General features: G+C 33.7%; 1 protein-coding gene across 1 annotated transcript in view; it reads left to right on the top strand.

Annotated features, from left to right (window-relative positions):
* The window catches only part of Ptprq (protein tyrosine phosphatase receptor type Q), a 209,397-nt gene that overhangs the window by 72,637 nt on the left and 123,567 nt on the right, over positions 1 to 13,193 (top strand). The window contains exons 24-25 of the mRNA XM_027929031.2: positions 1,846 to 1,987; positions 4,013 to 4,282. Of these exons, the coding sequence (XP_027784832.2) occupies positions 1,846 to 1,987; positions 4,013 to 4,282 (412 nt within the window). The remainder of the gene's footprint in view (positions 1 to 1,845; positions 1,988 to 4,012; positions 4,283 to 13,193) is intronic.

The raw sequence follows: 13,193 nt of genomic DNA, 5'->3' as shown, positions 1-13,193 counted from the left end.
GAAATATCAAAAGGGAAAAATAATAATTTTCTCTGTGTATTCACATGCCTAGAATAATTGTGTATGTGCACTGAAGTGTGGCTGCATGTGTATGATCGTATCTCCTTAGAATGGCAGTCTCCAAAGGAGATACCCTTAACAGAGTGGCAAAGCAAGAGCTTTGATCTCATGTTACCTGGTTCAGACCTTGCCTTTGAGACTCACTGGGGTTCATTAGGGAAACGGCCTAACCTCCTAAAACTCAGTTTCTTTAAGTTGTAAGTGCAGCTACTTAAAATTCATGCCCAAAGAAAACTACTTTATAGAAGACATTTTCCCTTACATTGGTTTTCATAATATTAATTTCTTTAAAATTCCTTTAAATGTGCGTTAATACTCTAATGTCATTCTTTCCTTTTTTAACATTCAGTTTACTACATCTGCTTTTCTTCCTCTACCTAGCTTCCACTCCATTGTGTTTCTTTCTTTTTTTATCTACCCTGTATCCTGACAGTATCAGTTTCTATAATCTATTTTCTTCTTTTAAATTATCTGTGGGTTTGTAGAGGAATAATAATTTTCAGAATCATTCCCAATGGTACTGCTATCTCAGTGGTCCTCAATAAGATCAATAGGTAACTTAGGTTACTCAGAGATAGTAAGTGACTACCCAAAAGTTACTCTCATACCCTTGCTTTGTTATCTGTTGGGTTCAGTTTTTTTTTTTTTTTTCTGGGTACATACCCTTTTAATTAAAATTGGAATTCACTTGTTGTATGTTTAATTTCTTCTCAGTCAGCAATTGTTTGTAGATTGTTTTGGTAATATAAAGATTCCTTGATGGCAGGGACCATGTCTTACATGTATTTAAAATCTCCAGGTCATCTATCAATATGATTTGCAAGTAGTAAGTATGAAAAACAAGAGGAAATAAGGTGATGCAGTAAGTCCCCAATGTATGCCACTAGAGATTATTTAAAAATGTGATTATAATTGTAAATGCATCAAAACCTAATATTCTTGTTGAATTTCTGCTAATGAAAGGTTTAATAAACAATCAACATGTTTTATATGTTGACAGATATAATTTAATATTCTTAAACTTTTACTACCTAAGAGATTGTCTTATCTCTGTAATAATAATTGTTTCATTTTAATGGTTCTCTTTGGTTAGGATCATTATGTTTGAATGAAAATTTGACAGTGAGTGGTAAATTTTTCTATGATAATTCATATTCTTTTTTGGTCAACTATGATAACTGTTTTGTTCTTTTCCTCATTTTTCTAAAACAATTATGTCAAATTAGAAATTTCAGAGGTGTCTGGGACAATTCCTAGTTTAAGCTCATGGAAACAGGGATTTTATTTATTCACTGCTTTATCCCCAGTACCTTACAAACAGTAGTTGATTATTGAATTAGATTATATAGGCATGTTAGTGTGTATTAAAAAGGAATTTAGATAAATTCAGGAAAAATCAAGTGTTGCTGATCGAGCACAAATTGAATTTAAAAATTGAAAGTCTGATTTTAGCAAATTTAAGGGAAATAATGAGTATATAATTCCATGTAAAAATCAGAGAAACAAGATGGAAATAAAATATTTTAGTTTTTAAAAAATGGCAATTGTGGGGTTTTTCAAGACAAAGAGAGTACTGCCTGATTTATCTTTGTGGCCTAAGCTGAGCACACCCTGTGTTCCAAAAAAAAAAAGTTGATATTTGTTATATTTTAATTAAAATATTCATTAACTCATAGGTTAAATATAGAAGATTTCTGTATTATATTAAAATATTTCTTCTAGTTACAAACAAATTTTTGTTGGCGCATTATGACTAAGAATCTTTTTTTTCCCCCATTTTTTCAGAATATTTCAGGTTTTCAAACTGAAGTGAAACTTGGTGGACTGGAACCAGTTAGCATTTATTCTGTCAGTGTATCTGCATTTACGAAAGTTGGAAATGGCAATCAATTTAGTAATGTCGTAAACTTCACAACCCAAGAATCAGGTTAGACACAAGCTGAAATATTTTCTTTTATAATTAACATGTTTTTTCTCCTCTCTCAGTTTATGTAATAGTTTCATTATTCAATATTTCACTCACAGGAAAATTGAATTTCAGTGCTTTAAGGATAGACTGAGTTTTGTTGGTGAAATCATGTGTGTGTGTGTGTGTGTGTGTGTGTATCTCATCTAGGTTAACTATATATATAAACATAGTTTTCCCTTTGGAGCTGAGAAATTTGAAATAAGACTAGTTTTGTAACAAAGTAAGATTCTGGACATCTGTGAAAATTACTTAATTCTTAGGATTATCTGAAATAGTTGGGAAGATGGGGAGAAATTTACTAGCAGTCACTTTTAAGTTTTTATGTTCTAAGTTTTTATGATGATTTTTATTTTTATGAAACATCTCTATGATTTTCTTTAATGATTGAGTGTGACATTTGAGAAGAAGGAGTCACTACATAAGCCCTTTATTTTCCCACAGTATCATTGTAACATTTCAGGGAGTATGAAATACCTCTCTGGCCTAATTCACCAGCAATTTACCTACTGCAGGTCTGGTGCCGGTGTGTGCTGTATTTTGCCTTTGTGTGGGGACTCAACAGTTTTTATTTTTGACTTACTTAATGGTGGCTTAAAAGTGTACTTTTATTTCTACCAGCTGGGCCTTATATTTAAAGACATTTCTTCCTCACCCTTTTATCTTGTGTCAATGATAATTGAATGAGTGCAAATTCTTGTTCCAGTCATTTCTTTTTAGCATCTCTGGATGCACTTTTTCTTTTTAGTGAATCTCTAAATTGAAACCAGAGACCTCTCACTGATGAATTAATAATTTTTGCATTAACTTATGAACACCTGAGTCTTTTTTTTAAAAAAAAAATATCATTCCTATAAGACTAGTCAAATAAATAGTATTCATAGTGGAAGCTCTGAATCAGTGTCTAGATTTGAATCTGACCTCTGAGCTTTTCTATGATTTTTCAGGTGAACTGAGGCCTTAATCATCCTAGAAATGATCTTTTCTTCATTCAAACATTCCTAACTTTATTCTTCTTTACTGATGTCTTTATCTTACAGAGGAAGAAAGGTTTATAAGAGATAAATTTAGGCCATCAGGAAGAATTATAGGCAAGTCACAGATTACTTGAATATTCTTGAAATCACTATTTGAAAATTACCTAATGACAAGAAGTTATATTATTTTGCTACTTATAGTTTGCAATGTGTACGTTAACTATATACTAATTTTCCTGCTACCATTCTCTTTTTACTCTAATGATAAAAGTTATACTATTAATACTGTTAGGGTACACTGTTGGACATTTCCATGAGGAGTAACCGGTCTCCAATATGCAGTCACTTTAGAAGACTTGAGTATTATTTCTCATCTAGGTCAACTAGATAGGTCAACTAGATATAGTGGACTATTGAGAAATTGAGTTCAAGAAAATTCAGAGAGGTTTTAAGGGGGGGGGGAACCCATAACAACATGGGACTGCTTAAATATCTCCATCGATGATTTCTAGAAAGCTTAAGAATTAGGTTCTCAAGATTCTTCCAAAGAAGAATCCCAGTATAAAACCAAGTCCCATAATGATTATGGGTTTTCCAGTACTGTAAAACCTGAATGTGTCCCATTATGGAGGAACCTATATCTATATTTTGCATAATAAGATACTGTAAGATTATACCTTTCTGATTAAGAAAACAGGCATCAAAACTACTACCTGGGCTTCAGTTGCTTCTGAGAATCTGAGAATGTAATTGCTTCTTGGACGTTGGCAAATATTCAGTGACTGGTTCAGTATTTTAAGCATTAACAAGATAGCTTAGAAAGTCTGCCAATAGCATTTGATTCAGCCTATCTAAAGAGCTTTTTGAGCATTGAAAAGATGATCCTTCAAATTTTTATTCTTTTTGCACTCCTAAACATGATTTCATCTAACCATCATATAATTAAATTATTTACTCTGTTTTATGCTAAGTATTAATTTTAACTTTGGACATATGTTTATCTCTTAAGTTCCAGATGTTGTACAGAATCTGCAGTGTATGGCAAGCAACTGGCAGTCAGTTTTAGTGACATGGGATCCTCCCAAGAAAGCAAATGGAATAATTACGCATTATATAATAATGGCGGAAAGGAATTCTGCAAAAGCTTCTCCCCAAAATCACACATACACTTTTGTAAAGCTTCTTGCAAACACCTCATACGTCTTCAAAATAAGAGCTGCGACATCGGCTGGGGAAGGCAGTGAGAGCACCTGTAGTGTGAGCACACCACCTGAAACAGGTATCTCATGGGAGTTGTCGAGCACTGGTGGACGGGGTTGTGCACTAGTCAGTGCTGTTTACTGCCGCAGCACTTTTATCTACCCACATGGAACAAATATTAAAAATGCAGCAGGTGCGGCCCTAGCCCTTGTGCTACCTGAGTCCAGCTGTGTAGCACAGTGAACCTGTCCACAGCACTGGGAGACTGAATGGAGGGGAAAAAAAGAAAATCTGTCTTATTATGTTTCTGTAAATGTAAATTATTATAATTTAAAAGAAGGAATGAACTTTCAGACTTCTCAGTTGGGATATTTTTAAAAAATTATTTTTGTAGAAAAAAAAGAAGGTGAAGAATTAAAGTACAGTGTCAGGTCAGAGCTAATATGGTTGACAATAAAGTTGATCCTAGAACTCATGTGTACTATACTCACTGGCATACATAAACTATATCTTAATTCAGTGGGAAGATCTATGACCAATGGATATTCACTATAATTTGGCCTGGTTGGAATTTTAAATAAAGTTTTAAATGACAATTTTCTCCTACCTACCACCAGCTTGCTTATCCACTGGTAGAAACAACTGCAGATACTTAAGGTAACAAACTAATCCATTTCTGAGAATATTCCTCTAATTGTGAAAAGAAGGTGCTCTATTATAAAAGCAAATCACTAATTGCAATTATGTTTATTCTACTGTGCCATACTTGTAAGTATATTTAGTAAAAAAGCAAGTTATCTCATTAAAAGACATATGAAATTTTGTATTGAGAAGATTCTACAACCTTAAGCATATTCTACCTTCCTATGTGATCACTACAGCTCAAAATTCATGCTTTGAGAAATTATATTAAATGTTTTATACATAATGTTATAGCTATTGTGTTTCATAAACATTAATTCAAGCAATTATGGTTTCAAAAATCATATGACTACTATTTAATAATTCCAGTTGAGACCCATTATCTTAAGCCTGATATTTACAACATTTTGGACATTTGAAAGCTTTTTTAAGAACATATATTGAAATAAATAATTTACATCACTAAAAAAAATGTATGTAGAATAATTTTAGATGCTTCCCTGGCTGCAGGATCAGACTTGCTTTTATCTATTTTATTTTGCCTTTATTCATCTACTTGCATACAGAATGGGTCATAAGCTCTAGTTTAGAAGAAACTCATTCTCCTTTATGGTGCTCCTTCCTATCATAATCTCCCTCTTCCTTCTACTTTCTACCATTTCTTGCTTGCTCACCTAAATTAAAACCTGATTCTTTCCTGCTAATACCTCTTCCCTGGAAGGTCAGCCCTATTAGGAATTGTGGGAATTGGCACATACAGTGCAGTCCCTTTCTATTGTAAACCTCAGTCCCTTTATGTTAGAAACCTCTTTCAACCTGTCCCCTCTTGTGAAATCTGTGTCCCCAATTTTGCTCATGTTTCTTCCCTTGAAACTGTAAATCCAGAGTTATAGGACACGGCCTGTCTCCTCTCTGGCTTCAATATCTAGGTGTGCATCCTTTCCTTCTCATCTTTCCAGTGAAATTGTCCTTCCACTTTCATGTTCTCCCTTTCCAGGCAGGAATGTCTACATGTCAATGACACCATCTCCTGCTTCTTAGGTCTCAAACCATGTCCTTGTGAGTTGTCTTCCAGGAGGGTTGCTAATGGAGAAGATCCCACTGATTGTTTTCCTCAATCTGATCGCTGCTGGATGTTGTTAGGAAAAAAACAGAAATTATTGTACCTTGTTCAGCAATGAATTAATCTTTATAACTGTCCCAGCTGTTCCACCATCTTCAGTGTGTCTCTTGGTGAAATTCTGCCCATTTTCCTTAAAAATATTTTGCTCTCATTCTAAACCTAGTCTACGCATTCTCTCATTTATATCTGATATTATTATTTCTTTTACTAATAACCTTAATGGTGTCCTTCACATCAAAATTCACCCTTATCTTTATTATGCCCTCTAGATATGTTCTCTCAGGATGTCCTCACCTGCCTCTTTTCAGTGATCTAACTGTTCATTTTTACTTCAATGTCATGTCTCCAACATTACTACATCCATTTATTCTATTCTCTCTTACATTTTATCCTCTATTTCTGTCTCTTTCTCATGCACACAAATTGTTGGAAAAATTTAGCTGGGAACTGGGTTAGCATTTAAAAAGGATTTAAAAAGGAATATATGTTACATGGATTTAAAAAGGAATATATGTTACATGAAATGTCATTTTCCTCATTTTTCTGTGTTTATTCTTGATACTAAGTTGGATCCCAAGCCTCATTGTTTATGTGATTCTTTCCCTTATTTCTTCTACATATTGTTAGATCTTACCAGTTCAATTCCTATTATGGCTCTTAAGTTTCCTCTCTTCCTTTCCCTTCCCTTCCCTTTCCTCTTCCCTCCCTCCCTTCTTCCCTCCTTCCCTCCCTTCCTTCCTTCCTTTCTTCCTTCTTCCTTCCTTTCTTTCTTCTCTGGTAATTAAACCCAGGGGCTTTACCTTAGAGCTACATACATTCTTAATCCTTATTTTTTAGGCATGGCCTCACTAAGTTTCTCAGGCTGGTCTCAAATTTGCAATCCTCCTGCCTCAGTGTCACAAATAGCTGGGAATACAGGTCTGCTGGGATTGCAGTCATGCACAGCCATGCCTGCCTACCCCTTCTTTTCAATCTTGACTGTCACCATTATGTATTAGACTCTTGTTACATCCTGTAATGATATCCTCGGTAGCTATGTTAGTCAGCTTTTCATCACTGTGACCAAAATACCTGACAAGAGCAACTTAGAGGAGGAAAACTTTATTTTGGGTTCATGATTATATAATCCCCAAGGGCATGCCCCAGTGACCTACTTCCTCCAGTCATACTCTATATGCCACCTGTAGTTACCACCTAGTAATCTATAAAAATTATTAATCCATTAAATGGATTAATCCACTGATTAGTTAAGCTCTAACAATATATTCATGTTGTTTCCAAACATTCCTGCATTGTCATGGGAGCTTTGGGAAGGACACCTCATATCTAAGCCATAACACCCTAACATAGGTGGCCTGTCTGTCCATCTACTCACTTTAATTGATTGTTCTTACATACAATTTAGATGTCTTATGCCTTCTCAGTCAAAGTTTATTATCTGAAGAGTAAGGCTCAGACATGAAGATTTGGGTCTGTGAAACATAAAAGTGAGGATGAGAAGCACAATATGTAGGAGTAACTTTATATTTCAAGTGTTTTACTTAATCTCATTCCCCACAAAATATATTCTAGAATTTGTCACCAGTTGGAATTTGTCTCTTCTCTAGCTTTTCATTCTAATTCCTCCACTGCTTCTCCTCATATAGCTGATGCATCCACCCAGACTTTATTCATTCAGCACAATAGATTGAATTTATTCATTTTTAGCAAATATTAGTTAAACACTTACTGTGGGCCAATAATTGAGTAAATTCTCGTATTTAAACATACCTGACACATCTTGCAATTAGGTTCTTTGTTACATTTACCTATATTATTTGATGTTACACAGAGGTTTATTTATTCTTCAAATCCCAGCTTAAATGTGGGGTCTTCATTAAAACTTTCAAGGACATGTCAAGCTTTAAAATTATAGGTTCCTGAACTTCAAATCAGGCTTGCTGAATCATAACCTCAAGTAGTGAAGTCTCTGAATCTGCATACATCTAAGCATCTCTGAGTGTTTCTGACACTCTTTAAGTTTAGGGAATTACTGGATTAGATTACTCAGGAACTTTTGAGGATAAGCAAACAGTGTCAGACAAGTCCTTCAAAAGGTGACAGGTGTTTTCCCAGTGGGAGGGAAGCAGATCATTTCTATGCAGAGTCTGCAAGAATAAAATATGTTCAAATCCAGGCAGGTGGTCTGCATCAGGGTGGTCTAGCACAGGTAAAATGGTCTCAATCATTGGACAGAAGCTGAAGTTTAGGTAACTGGCAAATAAAAAAATGGACAATAATTCTGAAATAAATGAGGGAAGTTCAGAAGTCCGAAAGCAAGGCAGAGAAGTTGTTAATGCTGAAGTTTGGAAACCACCCAATTTCTCTCTAAACTCTTTGCTTGTAGGGAAAGAGTTTTAGAGACAAACACGATGTGTTTGTCTTGTCTAGAAACAAAACACAATGTCTTTGTCTTTGTTTTATTCAAAATTTCTAGCAGAAGATCTGAGGTGTTGGAGGCACTTAAATGTTGAAGGAAGAAATGAGTTGTTTTCTTCTAAAATGTATTGTTTTTCACAAAGGTGTTTACTCCACTGCTGTTTATTATTTCTGCACATCCATCAGGCAAAATTATAAATATTTTCTACTGAGAAAATGTAAAAATTATATTAAGAAGAGTCATTTATATGAAAATAAAATATTAATTACAAATTAAATAATATTTTAATTTTTTCATCTTTAAAATTAAGTTTGGGGTATAGGTATATGTTTATATTACTTATTAGGTAAATTATAATACTTATTAGGTAAATTCGTTTTATCTGTGTCCACATGAATTGTTTGAGGATGAAAGGTGAGTAAAAACTAGGGATTCATTGTTCAGAATGGAAGCAGTTTTATAGCTGTTGCAAACTTTTAATTTATGGTAGTCTAAGATTAGTCACAGTGTATAGCCAGCTCTGAGTCACTGACTCTATACTTTTTTTTGACATAAAGTGAAATCAAATTTGGCTTACTCTCTCACTCCTGGTGTCTGACCTTAACATTCCTTCCAGGGATTATTGGGTATTTTTTCAGTGTAAACTTGGTTGTATGTGGACACAGCTAAACATGCATCATGGTGATTGAATTTATGAGGAGATTAGTGTTTGGTGTCTAAACTGGTTCCATTATTGCAGTCAAACATGCTGAAATAGGGCAGTAAAAATGAGGGTTCCCCAAAGCATAACATGGGTACTTTAAAAGCATGTTATGTCAGAATATATCATATGTACCAATAGAAATAATATAACAAGTCCATGTGTGTGCAAGGTAACTTTTGGAACTTTGAATTGGCTCAAAGTGCACACAATTATTTATATTATCATTAAGTCTTAGTAAATGTGCTGATTTGATATCAAGATTTAAAAACTTGATCTTTGTGGAAGATAATTTTATAGTTTGGGTTAATTCAATCTCTTAAAGTTCTATAATTTAGAATCAAAAGGGAAAACATAAGCTACATCCATCAGATGTAAAAAACTTGAAAGGAATAAAATATGAAGTTGCAATTTTTATAAGTATCTTTTTCAGCAGTGACTTCTTAATTAGTCTTTTGTCCAAGGGGACTGTCACACATATGCAGGGACCCACTGGAAATACTGTGAGCTTGCAACTATATCAATGATAGATATGATTGACTGGGAATATATTAACTTTCTCCCATTTTTTAACCTACTCTTATTTCCTTGAATATTCCTGCACTGTTTACTAGAATATATGTAAACTCTGAATCCTCTTCTGCACAGCTGTCAAGAAACTACTTAAGAAATGAATCTACTATTCACAATATATATTGAGATTCTTATTTTGTGGATTTCCCTAAGTGCTGCAGAGATTACTCAGAAAACTATGATTATGGCTAAATCTGATCTCCATTTACCAGCTTGTTTTTTTAAAATAAAATATTTATATCATTTATAAGAATTTAACAATTCTTATGTAACATTAATAGATTGAATGTGGGTGGTAAAAACGTTTTTCATGTTTGCAAATTAATGCACTAACTCAAAAATTCACATTGTTTTCTTCACCCCGTCCTCGGAATCCAGGTGAAAAGTCAAGGACTCAGAAAATGGCTTGGTTCTCTGTTCTTAAGCAAGTGAATTGACATATTCTATTTACCAGTTTGTAACTGCTGAAAGCATAAGACATTATAGTTGCTTGTCACTGATCAAAGAAATAACTATTAACATTAGTAATTTAATTGAAATTCAGGTGGTATAGCTTTTAAATAGACTTCATTATTATATATAATAGTTTTCTTATGGTGAACATCTGATTAGTGTTTTTTTACACTTCTTACAGTACCATGGACTGTTGACCAACAGATACTTGTTTACTGCTTACTAAAAAGGCTTAGGATTCGGGGTTCAAGACCCAAATTTGAGTGCCAGAAGAACTTGGGGATCTCTGCCTTGTATATTCACCTAACTCTACCAGCATCATAAAGATATCCAGTGCATATAAATGCAAACTCACTAACATGTTGGTCAGTTTTAAACATTGAATCATTTAGTAATTCAGGAGAAATAGATTTCACTCAAGGGTTTAATGAAAACATGGAATATGAATTGGATGTTGCTTACTGGCAGCTTCAGAATTTAGAGAGGCTTAGAACCAGCAACCTAATTATAGGAGAATGAGTTGGTATTTGTCTCAAACCTTGAATTTCATAGGCAAATACTTAGTCTGATATAGAATAATAAAATCATCTAGTTTTTTAAATATTCTTTTTTTTGTTGTTGTTACTCAGTATACCGAAAGAAAATGTCAGTTGTATGTATCAAAGCACACCTCTCATTTGAAGTATCTTGGGTGGGGGGTTTCAGGGAGATCAGAAGGAGATTATGGATGAGCTGGAGCACTCCTGTTGAGCCACCCTGTGGCACTGTCACTATTAATGAAAATAGTGAGGTTAATAGTGAAGAGTAAACAGAATCTCAAAATGCAGCAAGAGAAAATGTGTAGTGGAGAAAGGAGTGTAATATGAGGGGTCAGACTGAGATGTAAACTGACTAGAGCAGAGGGTATTTTATTGGAAAAAGTATGGAAGGTTACTCTCCCAGTTTTTCATAACTGTCACAAAAGTTTGAATATGATATAATGGAAAATTGGATACATTGTTTAGACTAAGAAGAAGCATAAGTAAAGCATAAAAAAATGATTTCCTTTTGGTTATTTTCTTCTAGGCAACAGCTTGCTTGTCTTTTCATCCTGTTAGTAGGGTCTTTCACAAAACAAAAGATTTTAATTTTGATTGAATCCAGTTTATCCATTTTTTCTTTAGCATTTAACCTATGTGTTATTTTCTCTAAGAATCTTACAATCTTAACAATTTAAATCTGTAATCCATTTTGAATTAATTTTTGTAAAATTCATGAGACTTAGATCAAGGTTCATATTTTGTCTTTGGATGCCTAATTGCTTCAGATCATTTGTTAAAAGAACCATCTTAGCCCTATTGAATTGCTTTTTATTTTTAAGCTTAAGTATTTTCTTTGCAACTATGCTTGTTAATACTATAATATACACAAAGAACAATATTTCAAGTTTGGTGGCATTTAAGTTAAAGACATTCATTAATAAAGAATTTCCAGATGTAGATACTCCAAAATATCTCTAAGCCATGTAATTAGAACAGCTATCTCCAAATACCACCTTTTTTTAGAGATATTGGCATAATTAAAAATAATTCCAGAATTTAAAAAAATAAGTCATAATTTTTAAATATATATTCTATATTAAAACTAAATGAAATTTCTAATAGAACTTTCCTTCCCTCTCCTTTCTTTTCCAATTGGCATTTTGTAATGTGTGATTCTGAACTAGATCCAGTGTATAAAATACATGTAACCTTAACTTTTACCTCCTCAAAACAAGAGCTACTTTCTGTTCTTTGACCTTGGAAACAAGGTACAGGACAAGTGTAAGCAACTGTGGACAGGGAATTACCAAAAGCAAAAGCATAGCTTAAGCAATGAAACATGGACATCTTTTAAATACTTTAGGGGAACTTGACCAAAGGAAACAAATTCAATTTTTAATGACCTATATGAAGTGGCTTTTCCCAAGCAGCAGTGCCATTAGGGTCAGGCCCAGCCTTGTGCTTTTCTGTGCTGTGCTTCCCAGCTAACCCAATACTCCAACTCCAGGAGATATCTTTCCCTTTGGAGGTTCAGAGTATTGGGAGCTTTTTGTATAAATTAGATGAACAAAGGCCCTATGTGGGAATCTTCAGGCTTGCGGTCAATGTATTTTTCTACCACAGCTAAGCAGACCATATATCAAGGGCCATCTCTATTTTCTTTTGATTCTTCATTAATAATTTATAGACCTTGGACTACAAACCTACATTATGTTTTTATTAATTTATTTTTAACTGTTTTAGATAAAATACATAAAATACATAAATATTGTGCACATTAATGGGGCACCATGTAATATTTTGATACATGTAGGCACTGTATAGTTTAATCAGGTAAAACATCCGTTTCTTCAAACATTTATAATTTCTTCAAGTGAAAACTTTCAAAATCCTTTTTTCTGGATTTTTGAAATGTACAGTGTGTTGTGGTTCTCTACAGTCACCCATTTGTGCAGTAGTACATCAGAACTGATTATTCCTCTCTTTTACTTGGTACCCATTCATCAACCTTTCCCCATTCTCACCCCTAGTCTCTCTAACCTCTTGTAACCAACCACCTCATGCTCTTGACTTCCATGAGATCAAATTTTTTATATTCCACATATGAATGAGATCATGCTGTACTTGTCTTTTGGTGTCCAGCTTATTTCACTTACATTATAATCACATCTAATGTACATGCTAACTTTTGATCCATTTCCTGTGTCTCGAAATAGTTCCCATGTTTAATAATAATACCTGCACATTAAACAATCCACTTCAGTAACTTAGATGCCCCCAAAATATTAATGACATTTTGTAAACCAAGAAAGTATTTTAAACCATGATTGTTGTGCAGAAATTCACAGTCAGAAAAACCTCAGAGTGAAAAAAAAGTTTACACTGTAAAATAATAATTTAAAACACATAAATGTACACACACTGTTATACAGCTCTTCTTACAGAACTATGCATGGTGAAACTTTGTCTTTTTTGAAAGCCACTGAAGGTGTATTTTGCTAAACTGCTGCTCTAGTTATTTTTGTTTGGAAAATCTATCATCATAGGGTACGACTGACC

The sequence above is a fragment of the Marmota flaviventris genome, chromosome 3, assembly GCF_047511675.1.
Source record: "Marmota flaviventris isolate mMarFla1 chromosome 3, mMarFla1.hap1, whole genome shotgun sequence".
In the NCBI taxonomy this organism is placed as follows: domain Eukaryota; kingdom Metazoa; phylum Chordata; class Mammalia; order Rodentia; family Sciuridae; genus Marmota; species Marmota flaviventris.
Note: the sequence above shows the minus strand (reverse complement) of the source record. Positions and strands in the feature narration are given on the sequence as shown.